Genomic DNA, 14,516 nt, shown 5'->3' with positions numbered 1-14,516 from the left:
ACATTGTCGTGCAGTTACTGTTTACATCTTGTTCAGAGATTTATTATTGAGTGAATAGATTTTTATCCAGGATTATCAGACCTGAACCCTAAGAATGATTTCCATTATATTATATACAAGAGATGTCCAGTCTGTATTCAGTTGTAGGCTATAAGTGTAGTCTTATTTTACTCTGAATGATTCCTTTATATGTCTCACGCTAATGAATTTATTTGTCCAATATATATTCATTACAAACTTAAAGTTTATAATCCACAATTAAAGATTTCCCAAAGAATTCAGTGAAGAGGTTTTCTCGCAACTAAGAACACATTTGTAGACTACAAGATGAGATGTCAAAGAGAATGATTCCAATAGATTTTACCATGATAAAAGAAGATCTTTAAAGCAAACTCTTTGGTGGACCAAGTTTGAATTTGAAGGATTTCTCAGGTTTTACTGATCTGTAAAGCACTTTTTCCTGTTGATCTCTGATTTGTGCATTCAGTAGTTGTGTTCAGCATTACGGCATTCTTTCCTGGCAAGTCGGACTGCTGCAGTTTCCCAAATCGCACTATTGGGTAGATTTTTGTGCTTGCGTGGTACCGATGCTGCACGTGCCGTCCATATTGAATTCAGAATGTTCTGAAGTATAGTGTTCACATCTCCAGAGGCATAAAATTCGAGCCAGTTTGGGCGTCGCAGCTTGGTACAATAAGGGTTCCAGTCTGCTTTATTCCAAAGCAGGCAGTTTGAAGATGGTTGTGGTTTTTGTTACAACCAATCAGAGACAAGTTGGCCATGATCATGGAATGATCAGAGTCACCTAAAGGTTCTTTAGTGGTGACACTAATAATTGTTTCAGGAGAAGCGGTAAATAGTAGATCCAAAGTATTGTTACCCCTTGTGGGGGAGCTAACGACTTGGGACCAGTTTCAATTCAGCACCAGTTCAAGGAAATCGTCTGCACTTTGTGGCCAACAGAAGGCCTCCCAGTCAATCTCAGGGAAATTGAAGTCCCCCGCAATATATGTGAAGATATAGCACACTTGTTAGGGAGATAAATAAGATGTTTTATTTTTTGTTGTTATTGTTGTTAACTGTTCCTGCTTTCCTCATTGTATGTGTGTATACAAAAAGATACAATTATATGTACAATCAAGAGATGTAAGAAGTCAATGGTTGGTGTGTTTATAATGTGCGCACAATACTCACTGCAATGCCTCAGCAAAAAAGAACACAGTATGATTTAAATTCGCTTTGTGTATATATTCATGTGTAGTGTGTGCTGATATATAAAACTGTGTGTATGGTTTTTCTAGAATTCAGGATGTACTTACAATTACCTTTACGAAGTAGAATGGCGTGTTTTCAATCGTGGTTGCTACACATGGTAACATCATCATTCATCATTGTTCAACCGACTTCACGGTTCGTCATAGCATTACGGAGGTCCTGTTGCTGGATGCCTGTATCCCTGGAGATTACATCAGGGTAGGGTAGGGTAACACAAAGATTTATGACAAGGAGACGCACAATTATTTTTTTTGTAGAATCATTAAAGGTACTGTTCCATTATCCAAGGAATGTGTTGTGTACTTATCAAGTTTTGCCAGAGGGAAATATCAAGTTTTCAGTTATCTCTCTCAACCAGTCATTACTTGTCTACTTCTTAATACAGTGGCCATATGGATTAAATTATGTTGCTACCTGTTCTATTATATTCTTTACTCTTTTACTTGTTTCAGTCATTTGACTGTGGCTATGCTGGAGCACCGCCTTTAGTCGAGCAAATCGACCCCGGGACTTATTCTTTGTAAGCCCAGTACTTATTCTATCAGTCTCTTTTGCCGAACCGCTAAGTGACGGGGACATAAACACACCAGCATCGGTTGTCAAGCAATGCTAGGGGGACAAACACAGACACGCAAACTCACACATACATATATATATATATATATATATATATATATATATATATATATATATATATATATATATATATACATATATACGACAGGCTTCTTTCAGTTTCCATCTACCAAATCCACTCACAAGGCATTGGTCGGCCCAGGGCTATAGCAGAAGACACTTGCCCAAGATGCCACACAGTGGGACTGAACCCGGAACCATGTGGTTGGTTAGCAAGCTACTTACCACACAGCCACTCCTGCGCCTATATAGTGATATTAAGAGCGTGTTTCCAACAAATTCCATTTGCTGTAATTTCTTCATATAATGGACATCTACTCGTGCAGGATTCAGGCGTCTTGGTCAGTTTCTGACTTGCTACTAGCAGGTGCCGGTGTGCCATAAAATACTCATGCCAGTGCCATGTAGGATGCACTTGTGCTGGTGCTGCGTAAAATGCATTTGTGCCAGTGACACTTACAATACAGTCATGCAGGTAACACATAAGAAGCAACCAGCACACTCTGTAAAGTGGTTGGCATAAGGAAGGGCATCTATCAGTAAAAACCATGCCAAAACAGACAATTGGAGCCTAGCCAGCTTCTGTCAAACACTCCAACCAATGTCATTATTGAAAACAGACATTAACCCTTTAGTGTTCGCATTATTCTGCCAAAATTAATCCTTTTTTATCCACACTGTTTTGAACTAATCATGCATTATCTTGTAGCTATGAGATTTTGATGAGGCAGATGTTAATTTTTTAAAAGATATTGTAGGGTTGGTGTGAGAGACCAGATCTGGTCAGTTTGAACATAAAACAGGCAGAATACTTTTGGCCGGATATGGCCAGTTTAAATGCTAAAGGGTTAAACAACGATGATGATGATGATGATGATGATGATGAAAAACTTTCCACATATTTTACAAGATAGTCTTATCCAGTGTGAACCCGTTTGTGGACAACAAGACTGGAGTTAACAGAGAATGATCTTCCACAGATTTCACACTGATACGGTTTTTCTTTAGTGTGGCTGCGTATGTGGATCGTAAGCTTAGAGTTTTCAATGAAAGATTTTCCGCACGTTTGACAGTGGAAAAACTTTTCCCCAGTATGGATTCGTTTGTGTCTTGTCAAATTGCTGTTATCCACGAAGGATTTACCACATGTTTCACAGTAATATGGTTTCTCTCCCGTGTGGCTACGAACATGGATCGTAAGGCTTGAATTATTAATGAAAGCCTTTCCACATGTTTCACAGTGAAATGGATTTTCCCCTGTATGTATTCGTTTATGAATGATAAGATTTGAATTTTGCGTGAAAGATTTTCCGCAGATTTGACAATGGAACGGTTTTTCTCCGCTGTGTACTATCTTATGTCGTGTTAATTTACTGTTCGAGAAAAAAGCTTTCCCGCAGATTCCACAGTGGAAGGGTTTCTCTTCATTGTGACTATTTTTGTGGGCAACAAGATCCGATCTGTTCCCAAAAGATTTTCCACATATCTCACAGTAGCAAGACTTTTCCTTATTGTGTATTTTTCTGTGTGCAAAGACTTCTTGTTTTGAGGAGAATATTTTCCTACAGATCCCACAACGATATTTGCAAGTGTTCCTGTGTAACGATATTCGTTTAGTAGTAAACATTTCATCACACAAGCTTTCCTCATCACTGCACGTTTGCGAAGCTGTATCTTTACAGGCAAAAACAGTTATATTTGAAGTGTTCAAGGGATCGACACCCTCCATATTAAGTGTTGATGAAATTCTTAAAAGCAGAGAAATGTTTGTGTGTATATACTCAGCTGTGGTTCAGTTCCTTGCCTTCAATATCTTAAGCCTTTGCTTAGCTGTGCAGGAAATATGTAATGTAGATATATTTTCTACTTACCACAGAGACTAGTTGAATCTTCTCACACTGATGTAAACAAAAAGACTTTTATATTTAGATTAATAAATGTCAATGGATGTAGGCTAGAGAATATAGAGAATATAGAGAGTCCATAAATAACTGGCAGCAGATGTTCTCATAGAAATGATAGTCTTCTACTACAGGTTACATTAGAATGTCCAAGTAATACAACTGTAAAGCAAGAAAACATGACAGTGTAAGACTTAACATTAGACAAAGACAAAATATGCACAAATCTTCATTACTATCATCATTGTTTTGATATCTAATTTTCCATGCATGGGTCAAATAGAATTCAATGAGGCAGATTTATTATGGCTGGATGCATTTATGTTGCCAATCTTCACTTATTTACAAGTAAGATAATAGGATCTTTTCGGTTTGAACGGCAGTTTTTAACATAATTTCTAGGTAACTAAACACTTTTAAACTTCGTATACTGGTAGAATGTGTTTATAAAACATCTTTTTTCTCTTGGCTTTATTGAGAAAATTCTATGGTTTGTAAGATATTTGTTGTTTTTTTTTCTTCAATTTCTGCAATTTCAACCAATCACTGACATCTATTGTGGTAAAAAACATTCTGTGCAGTATGAATATGTCCCTCGTTTAAAAAACAGATTGGGTTTATTTACAATTGTGAAGAAAAAAATATACCCTTCCCCCCACCCCTAACCCTAAAACAGATTGAAATGCAATAGATCGATACTAAGGTCATAATTATGGGTGACAATTTCATATGACACCGCTAGAAAAAACTGCCGTTCAAACCGAAAAGATCCAGATAATATTGTCTTATAGCCTGATATGTTTTCATGGAAGAATGAAAACGAACAACACCACTGGTACTGCTCATTTGCAACTAGCATGATGCCAAGACAAGAAACAAACACATACACCTACATAGGTGCACTGGAGTCGATATAATCCCTTTGTCTGTCCTTGTTTGTCCCTTTTATGTTTAGCCCCTGTGGGCAATAAAGAAATATATGATTTTTGTTTTTTCCGTTCGTAAAAGTGAGGGAATATTTAAACTCACGATCAGTTTTTATATTTTTGAATTGGGGATAACAAAAATTGTAAAACGAAAAACAAAGTGCAATTGAAATTTTTAAAAAATTTTGTTTTCAATATTATATTTCCTGGTGTTGTTTAAAACACAGGATTCCGGAGAAATTTTTAGTTAGAATATAAAATTAAAAATGTTACGGAAGGAAGGTGATTCCGTCTTCAATACATATTAAATAAATCGTTAATAGAAAACGTTATGTTAAATCAGGACATTAGAAAATATAAGTATTTCAGCTATATTACTAACCATAATATAATTCTTTGTTGGGTATTCACCATCAATTGAGTTTATAGGTCAATAGATTGAGGTTATCGATTAGGTTATCGATCAGGTGCTGTGGCTTAGAAGGGAAATCACTCTATGTCGAGATATGGAAAGCCAGTGGGAAGACTGGTGGATGACGATGTTTAGTTATTTATATCTGGACAGAATATGGCCTGTAAATACGGGATTACACAAAGAAGTATTATATGATAATATGGTTTTATAACAGATTAACAGTTAGGCGCTAATTAAAGTCGAAGGCGCCAGTGGCTTGGCGGCGGTGCTTTGGTAATTCGAATTCCTCCTGAAAAGTAGGGGGGGAAATAACTAACGAACAAAATGACATCTTTTCAGTACAGGATAACCTCACGTTATCTTTCGTTAAAATTAAGGCAGCATGTTGGCAGAATAGATAATACACCAAACAAAATGCTTAGTGGTATTTGTTCTCTTTAGGCGGCGAGCTGGTAGAAACGTTGGCCGTATTTTGTCTGCCGTTACGTTCTGAGTTCAAATTCTGCCGAGGATGACTTTGCCTTTCATCCTTTCGGGGTCGATTAAATAAGTACCAGTTACACACTGGAGTAAATATAATCGGCTTAATCCGATTGTCTGTCCTTGTTTGTCCTCTCTGTGTTTAGCCCCTTGTGGGTAGTAAAGAAATAGGTATTTGTTCTCTTTAAGCTCACAGTTGTAATACCACTGAAGTCGACTTCGCTTTTCATCCTTTCGGAGTCTGAAATAAATACCTATTTCTTTACTACCCATAAGGGGCTAAACACAGAGAGGACAAACAAGGACAGGCAAACGGGTTAAGTCGATTATACGGACCCCATTTATTTAATCGACCCCGAAAGGATGAAAGGCAAAGTCGAACTCGGTGGAATTTGAACTCAGAACATAGCTGCACCCAGTGAATCACTACAGTCGATGTAATCGACTTGTCTTCCCCTAAAAAACTGCTGGCCCTGTGCCTAATTTTGAAGCTGTTATTTTCGCTAAAATTATTAGTAGGCGCTCATAGTTTTAGATTCACGTTGTGTGCGATCTTTCATTTTTTGGAATATATTTCTGGGTGGTGGTGAAGCATAAGCACTTCCACCCATTTCCGTTTATTTATCAATCTATCTATCTATCTATCTATTTATCAATCTATCTATCTATCTATGTATCCATCTATCTATCCATCCATCTATCTATCTACCTGTCTATCTATCTATCTTTCTTTCTACCTATCTATCCATCTATCTATCTATCTATCTATTTATTTATTCTAAAATTTCTTGGGATTCCTGTTTTTGATATAGGAGATTACGATGTTGCCAAGACAGCACGTTTTCAAATTTTTTATTTCCTTCTCCGCTCCCTAATTTTTCATTTTTTTTATTTCGAAATTTCTTTTTTTAATCCACGTAGACCGCCGGTTATATGTTAGACTCGGCGAAATAAGATATACACAAATTTTTACTAAATAAATAAGCAATGAATTATCATTCTATTTTAAATATGCTCAGACATATATATCGAAATTGGCTAAAAGCATAAATTGCGGCGAGATACGAATGTACGGCGAAAGATGTTGGGGAGCTCCAAAGAAATCAGTTTCGTTGTTTGTTTGGTGAAAAGTTGCAAGACTCTGGTTTACTGTGAAAAGGTAAGTTCAGGGCTGAGATTTGGGGAGGTACACGTGTATGCGTTTCACTAAGAAGAAACGGGGAGGGTTTTTGCATGGAATCAAGTACCCTGACCTCCTAATGCTCCGCAAACCCCTTATTTTTGTTCGGAAAAAAACGTGGCGGAAAATCGGATCTCCCATCCCGGAATCATTGCTTGTCATGAGTAGTCGATCCTTACTTTGTGTTTTTGTGTGTTACTCTTTTACTTGTTTCAGTCATTTGACTGCGGCCATGCTGGAGCAAATCGACCCCAGGACTTATTCTTTGTAAGCCTAGTACTTATTCTATCAGTTTTTCATGCCGAAATGCCAAGTTACGGGGACGTAAACACACCAGCATCGGTTGTCAAGCGATGTTGGGGGGGACAAACACAGACACGCACATACATATATATATATACATACATATATACGACGGGCTTCTTTCAGTTTCCATCTACCAAATCCACTCACAAGGCTTTGGTCGGCCCGAGGCTATAATAGAAGACACTTACCCAAGGTGCCACCCAGTGGGACTGAACCCGGAACCATGTGGTTCGTAAGCAAGCTACTTACCACACAGCCACTCCTGCGCCTATTTACTTTGTTTTAATTACTTTTGTACCCGGAAAACGTGGGGTGGGGTGGAATCATCGGGTTTGGGAGAGGACTTTTGGTTAATGTTTACAAGTATACCGGCACGAAAAAATCGACCCTTTTTTTCTTTTCTTTTTTTTTTGAAATTTTTTCAGAGGATTCCTATGTTTTCGATGACGGAGATTCTGAATCTGCCAAAAACCATGTTTTCAAAATTGTTAACCCCAAACTTTTAAATTTTAACTTTTTTTTTCGAATTATTTTTCGGGGGTAATGCAGTTATTGAAAAATGCATTTTTTTGAAAAAAAAAATTTTCGGATTTAGATGTCGGTGATTACAAATATGCTAAAAAAAGAAGTGAACGAGATTAACGATGAAGGGTTTAAAAAGCGTAAAAATAATTGAAAATGAAATAAAATTGAAGCCAAAACATAAAAAATCATTGAAAGTGGATAGAAATTCGGATCTTGGGAATTTTCCCAAAGTCCTCTCCCCACTTCAAGATTTTCCGCACAAATTACTTTATAGTCACAATGTATGCCTTTTGAAAGATATTTATATAAAATTCCATTGAAAGAAACCCCCATTTTTGCTAAAAGTTATGAGGGGGAAACTCGGATTTTGTGAATTTTCCGAAGTTGCTTTGCGCGCATTTTGTTTGTTTTTCATATTCGTTTCCTAGACATTGTTTTACACCCATTCCAGCATTTTTTTTATTTCGATTTTCATTTCCGGGTCAAGATGTAAACATTAACCAGAAATTTTAAACCCATCCCATCTAAATTTTTGGTTTTGTTTACTTTAAAAAGATCGTAGCGAATTGACGAACATGTGCAAAACGAAATTAAATAGACAAAAACATTGAAGTGAAAAGAATTTGAGTGTTACTTGTGATTATAATCGTAAATTTAATCGAGCAACTCGACCCCGGGACTTATTCTTTTGTAAGCCCAGTACTTATTCTATCGGTCTCTTTTGCCGAACCGCTAGGTAACGGGGACATAAACACACCAGCATCGGTTGTCAAGCAATGCTAGGGGGACAAACACAGACATTTTGTTTGTTAATTGTTTAAATTATTTTCCATTGCTTTCGGGTTTTTTTTACAATTAAATTAATTTAACAATTAAGAAAAAAAAAATTAGGGTTTAGTGACAGGATGTTGTCTCAGTTTTAGACGCAGCAAATGATTTTAGCTCAAAAGAGAGCATAGGATTGGTTAAAATTCGAAAAATTAAACTACGTTAAACAAGCAAATTACAATTTTCTCAAGAAAACCAAGAGAAAAAAATGATTTATTTTGACACATTCTACCAGTATACGAAGTTTTAAAGTGTTTAGTTAACTAGAAGTTGTCTGCCGTTCAAAAGGAAAAGATCCCTTTATAACATTAGTTATTAAATATTAATGTTTGTTTTTTTATAAAATGGGGTATATTTGATTTGCATTAAATTATTATTTACGATTAAAGGTGGTGACTGAAACAAGTAAAAGAGTAAAAAAGAGTAAAGAGTATAATTTTATACACACGCTTTCCGTATACGTACGGAAAGCATGTATATAGGAACTTAGTAAAATATTCATGACTGAACTTCAGATTTTTTTAACTATATCTTTGTATTCCTGTCTTATTTCAGAATATACGGTGACATTGGCATAAAATACATCTGTATCTCGGATACATCATCAATATTGCTCATTTTTCAAAGACTAAAGGAAGATGTTGAAATAGATGTAAACTTGGAGGAATTCATCAGTTAGTTTGCAACCTCATCAGGTATTGACAAAGATCACAGTTTTGTTTGAAGCATTGGAGAATGATTATTTGCAGAAATATAATTCCAAAAGGAAAAGAAGAAAGAAACCTATGCCTATTCTGGTGATCATTGAAATATAGAAAACAACCCTAATTATAAAACACTAAGTAAAATTATTGATTTTTCTGCTGAGAAAGGTAAAAGGTCAAATTCTTGTGAAATTTGTAGTAAAACCTTATCTCAAATGACTCACTTAACTAGACACAAACAGTCATATAATCTCTACAAGTCATATCACTGTGATGTCTATGGTAAATTATTCTCTTGAAATGATTACTTTACAAGCAAAACGCCCCCCATGCAATGGACGGTGCTGAGTTGTCAAACATTTAAACCAAATTTTCTCAAAACAATTTGTCCGACTGTCCCATAGGCCTCCCCTTTGAGAAACACTGATTTAACCTAAATTTGAGACACCAGCAAAAGAAGAAATAACAATAGACTTTTTTTCCAATTCCAAAGAAAAATGATTTCCCACTGCTTTATCGATCGCTTTCTCACCTGGAATCGATTTTTGTAATTTTTTTCTGACTTATACATGCCCTGATACTGTTGGTATCTACATAGTAAATTTGAGTGCAATCGGATGGAGGATGCCCGAGATCCTAGAAGACACACACACACAGATAGACAGAACAGATTTTATATAAGAGATTATTCATAAACACAGTCATACAAGACAGAGGCCATACAAGTGTGAAGTCTGTGGAGAATCATTTTTATTGCCTAATCCTTTAACTACTCCTAAACGTATTCAAACAGGAGAGATGCCATTCTATTGTGACATCTGTGGCAAGACATTCTCTCGAAGCAGTGCTGTAATTAAACACAAACGTACTCATACAGGTGACAGACCATATCGTTGTGATATTTGTGGTAAATCATTCTCCAAAAGTAATTTAATCACCCACAAACTTATTCATACAGAAGAGAGGCCATTTAGTTGTGATGTCTGTGGTAAATGTTTTAATCTTGATTGCCACTTAATTCGTCACAAACGCACTCACACAGGTGAGAAACCATATCAGTGTGTTACCTGTGGTAAATCTTTCTCTCAAAATGTTCATTTAGCTAAACACAAACGTATTCATACAGGAGAAAAGCCATATTGCTGTGTTACCTGTGGGAAATTATTCTCTAGAAATGACCATTTAAATAACCATAAACGCACCCATACAGGTGAGCGGCCATACCATTGTGATACCTGTGGTAAATCGTTTTCTCAAGATGGTCACTTAATTAGACACTTACGTATTCATAAAAAGCAGTAACCATATCACTCAAAAATAATTCCCTGAAATAAATATAGAATTATTTTATGTCACAGTTTTCTACAACTAACTTCCAGTTGTTTAAATCTAAACGGGATCTTTTCCTTTTGAACGGCAGTTTTTAACATAATTTCTAGGTAACTAAACACTTTTAAACTTTGTATACTGGTACAATGTGTTTATAAAACATCATTTTTTTCTTGGCTTTATTGAGAAAATTCTATATGTTGTAACATATTTCGTCTTTAATTTCGAGCATTTCGGCAATTTTAACCAATCGGTGACATCCATTTAGGTAAATAACATTCTCTGCATAATGAATATGTCCCTCTTTTAAGAAACAGATTGGGTTTATTTACATTTGTGAAGAAAAAAAGATACCCTTCCCCAACCCTTAACCCTAAATCTAAAATAGATAGAAATGCAATAGTTCGATACTAGGGTTATAATTATGGGTGACAATTTCATACGAAGTGCCGTTCAAAAGGAAAAGATCTTCTAAACGTGCATCTGGTTCATCACAGCTTGATTGATTCTGCACATCACATGACTATTTCTAACCAATCAATAATCAGCTGCTTTCCACATATTCTGCTTTGGGAATGCAGACTTCATTTCGTGCATTCCTAGTTTACTCTTTTACTTGTTTCAGTTATTTGGCTGTGGCCATGCTGGAGCACTGCCTTTAGTCGAGCAAATCAACCCCAGGACTTATTCTTTGGAAGCCTAGTCCTTATTCTATCGGTCTCTTTTGCCGAACTGCTAAGTTACAGGGATGTAAACATACCAGCATCGGTTGTCAAGCGATGTTGGGGAGACAAACACAGACACACAAATACACACACACTCATACATATATATACATATGCACAACGGGTTTCTTTCAGTTTCCATCTACCAAATCCACTCACAAGGCTTTGATCTGCTCGAGGTTATAGTAGAAGACACTTGCCCAAGGTGCCACACAGTGGGACTGAACCCAGAACCATGTGGTTGGTAAGCAAGCTACTTACCACACACCCACTCCTGCGCCTTTGTGACTATGAGCCTTTCAAACGCAACAATTTTAATATACACTACCAGCGTATATTAAAAATAGAAACTAAATTATTTTTCCATCAATTTTTTTTCCCCACCAGACTCTATGGTCACTAATTAGGAGTCACCCTAATTATCATTCTGTATGTTTATTTATTACAAATTATTTTCCTTTCTGGGTGGGTAGACAGGGTTTGCCAGTGCTCAAAATTGATCATTTACCTGCATCTGTGGGTATAGGCCTGAGCAAGTTTTTTTTCTCTTTGTGTGTGTGGAAGACTCACAGTTGCTTCTATAAAACCTTTGCCAGTATGGAAGCAGTGACATCAAAACAGAAGTACCAAAATGTCTCATATTCAAATGAAACACATCTGTATATTGTAGTGAATGCAAAAGAATTATTCAAAATGAATTATGTGCAAACAAGCTTGAATGTAAAACAGAATCTAAAAGGATCAATTTTGCTAATGGTTTAATGAATGAGAAATGGATGACACCAGCAGACTCTTCCTTTATTTTCCATATATCCACCCTCTTCTTCTTTGTTGGATGCTGTGCTTTTCTTTATTCTTTCTTTCATTTCTCTGACATGCTCTGCCTTCTTTTAAAACATAACCTTTGTTTATTTCATGAGTTTGATTTGTATGGATTCGTTTTTCTTTGGGAAAATTGGTTTCTAATATTTAACGAATCAATTATTCCACCAAGGTTTGCTTTGCCTTCATCATCATCATCATCGTCGTCGTTTAACGGCCATTTTCCATGCTAGCATGGGTTGGACGGTTCAACTGGGGTCTGGGGAGCCAGTAGGCTGCGCCAGGCCCAGTCTGATCTGGCAGTGTTTCTACAGCTGGATGCCCTTCCTAATGCCAACCACTCCGTGAGTGTAGTGGGTGCTTTTTACATGCCACCTGCACAGATGCCAGACGAGGCTGGCAAACGGCCACAATCAGATGGTGCTTTTTACGTGCCACCGGCACAGGGGCCAGTTGAGAATAAATATCAGCTGAGCCCTGGGGTTGATGTAATCGATTTATTCCCTCTTCCGAAATTGCTGGTTTTGTGCCAAAATGTGAAACGAATATTTAAAGAATTCCCGCACCTTATAAAATGTGAGTGCTAGGGCCACATGGAGGCTAACTGGTTAAGTTCCTTTCGGATGTTGGGCCTCACGGAAGCAATGACCAAGACCTTTGGCATTATGTCAAGCCAAACAAAATCACAGTCTTGGCAGAGACCGGTGTCACACAAATTGGCACCCATGTAAGTGCAGTCGGTGCCATGCTAATAGCACCCACTACACTCTTGGAGAGGTTGGCATTAAGGGCATGCAGCCATAGAAAACCACGCCGAATTAGACTAGAGCCTGGCGCAGCCTTCCAGCATGCCAGCCCAGTCAAACTGTCCAACCCATACCAGCATGGAAAGGGGACGTTGATGATGATGATTGTTAATTTATGAATTCAATTTAATGTGAAATGTAAATTATCCCAATTAAAATCTATTTGTACTATTTCTGTGTTGGATTTTGTTTTATGTGACTGCATGGAATAAGGACTCAATACTGGGTAAGCATCATTTTAGCATCCACTTTTCCATTGTTGCACCTGTATCTTTATATACATGTATATATGTATGGGTTTCTTCCAGTTACAGTCTACCAAATCCACTCACGTGGCTTTGTTCAGCCCAAGGCTGCACTTGCCCAAGGTATCCTGTAATGGGATTGAACCTGACACTATGTGGTTGGGAAGCAAGCATCTTAATTGCACAGCCATACCTGCTACATCGAGCAGTGATTAAATCGACTTTCACAGCATCAAGAATTAATTCTGCACATGCATTTCTGTTAGATGCTGCACATTGTTATATTTTATAGTCGACTCTGTGTCTTCGCTTTCACTCTGTAGGACTTCATCATCATCATTGTTCGACCGTGGTCGAGACAATGGAGTTTACGCCAGACTTCACGGTCCATCATAGCATTACGGAGGTCCTGTTACTGGATGCCTGTATCCCTGGAGATTACATCAGGGTAGGAGAGTGTGCACCCTCTGGTATTGCGAGCAGATGGCTTCCAGAGGAGAAGAGCAGAAATTACTTCTTTTTCAGCTCTACAACAATGTCCAGCAAACTGGACTCTCCTACCTTTCACAAGAGATGACACAGGTGGTAGTTTCCCATATATTTGCATTTTGGTTGGATGACGCTTCCACGAGAGATTTTGAGCTCTCATAAGGAGGCGAGTGTAGGTTCCATCCAACCGCCTCTCAAGCTTCTGTAGGACTTAGAGACTCGAATCATTGGAGACAGTTTCCAGCTCAGCAAGTTGAGTGTGCACCAATGCAGAAACTACAAAAATATGTAGAAATACTTCGAATTATCTCTTGAGAAAATAAGACTGTCTGGTTATCAATACAAGGGAGATAACCATGTTTTTAAAACGGGCGAAATTTCAGATTAATACACGGGCAAAGTTGCATAGAATTCTCATGTGTTACGATGTTCTTGGAATTTCAAGCTGTCATCATCATCATTTAACGTCCACTTTCCATGCTAGCATGGGTTGGATGGTTCAACTGGGGTCTGGGAAGTCAGAAGGTTGCTCCAGGCCCAGTCTGATCTGGCAGTGTTTCTACAGCTGGATGCCCTTCCTAACGCCAACCACTCCCTGAGTGTAGTGGGTGCTTTTTACGTGCCACTGGCACAGGGGCCAGGGGAGGCTGGCAACGGCCACGGTCAGTTGATGCTTTTCACGTGCCACTGTCACGGAGGCCAGTCGGGGCGGCGCTGGCAACGGCCACGTTTGGATGGTTCTCTTACGTGCCACCGGCACTGGTATCACAAGTACAATTTCCATTGATGTTGATCAATATGATAACATCACTGTGACCAGACATGTTCCTGCTATCCAAGACCACAAAAACAATCTTTGGGACTCAATACACAGGCCCCTGGGTGGGCAGACTTAACATTTCTTGGATCTTTTCAGTTTGAACG

The 14,516-nt window shown here is 37.7% G+C and overlaps 2 protein-coding genes across 2 annotated transcripts; one reads left to right on the top strand and one right to left on the bottom strand.

Moving 5' to 3' along the window:
- Positions 1-2,078: 2,078 nt before the first annotated feature.
- LOC115223996 (zinc finger protein 239-like) lies at positions 2,079-5,606 on the bottom strand. The gene is made up of 3 exons (XM_029794778.2): positions 5,121-5,606; positions 2,766-3,974; positions 2,079-2,540 (listed from the first exon to the last, which is right to left on the bottom strand). Exon 2 carries the CDS (start codon positions 3,638-3,640, stop codon positions 2,828-2,830), a length of 813 nt encoding a protein of 270 aa, XP_029650638.1. The 5' UTR covers positions 3,641-3,974; positions 5,121-5,606; the 3' UTR covers positions 2,079-2,540; positions 2,766-2,827.
- Positions 5,607-6,714: 1,108 nt separating this feature from the next.
- On the top strand, positions 6,715-10,478 carry LOC118767825 (putative zinc finger protein 876). The gene is made up of 5 exons (XM_036513092.1): positions 6,715-6,792; positions 7,547-7,659; positions 9,028-9,146; positions 9,345-9,458; positions 10,279-10,478. The coding sequence occupies exons 1-5, from the start codon at positions 6,715-6,717 to the stop codon at positions 10,476-10,478; spliced, it is 624 nt and encodes a 207-aa protein (XP_036368985.1).
- The last annotated feature ends 4,038 nt before the right edge of the window (positions 10,479-14,516 follow it).

The sequence above is a fragment of the Octopus sinensis genome, linkage group LG24, assembly GCF_006345805.1.
Source record: "Octopus sinensis linkage group LG24, ASM634580v1, whole genome shotgun sequence".
Lineage (NCBI taxonomy): Eukaryota > Metazoa > Mollusca > Cephalopoda > Octopoda > Octopodidae > Octopus > Octopus sinensis.
The sequence above is the reverse complement of the archived record's forward strand: the minus strand, read 5'-3'. Positions and strand labels throughout refer to the sequence as shown.

Excerpts from the sequence above, each read along its gene's own strand:
- LOC118767825 (XM_036513092.1), top strand. The coding sequence starts at position 6,715 with ATGTTGGGGAGCTCCAAAGAAATCAGTTTCGTTGTTTGTTTGGTGAAA. Across the intron at positions 9,147-9,344 it reads AAACTTGGAGGAATTCATCA|GTAAAAGGTCAAATTCTTGT; the intron begins GTTAGTTTGCAA and ends CTGCTGAGAAAG. Across the intron at positions 9,459-10,278 it reads ATATCACTGTGATGTCTATG|CTAAACACAAACGTATTCAT; the intron begins GTAAATTATTCT and ends ATGTTCATTTAG.
- LOC115223996 (XM_029794778.2), bottom strand. The coding sequence starts at position 3,640 with ATGGAGGGTGTCGATCCCTTGAACACTTCAAATATAACTGTTTTTGCC.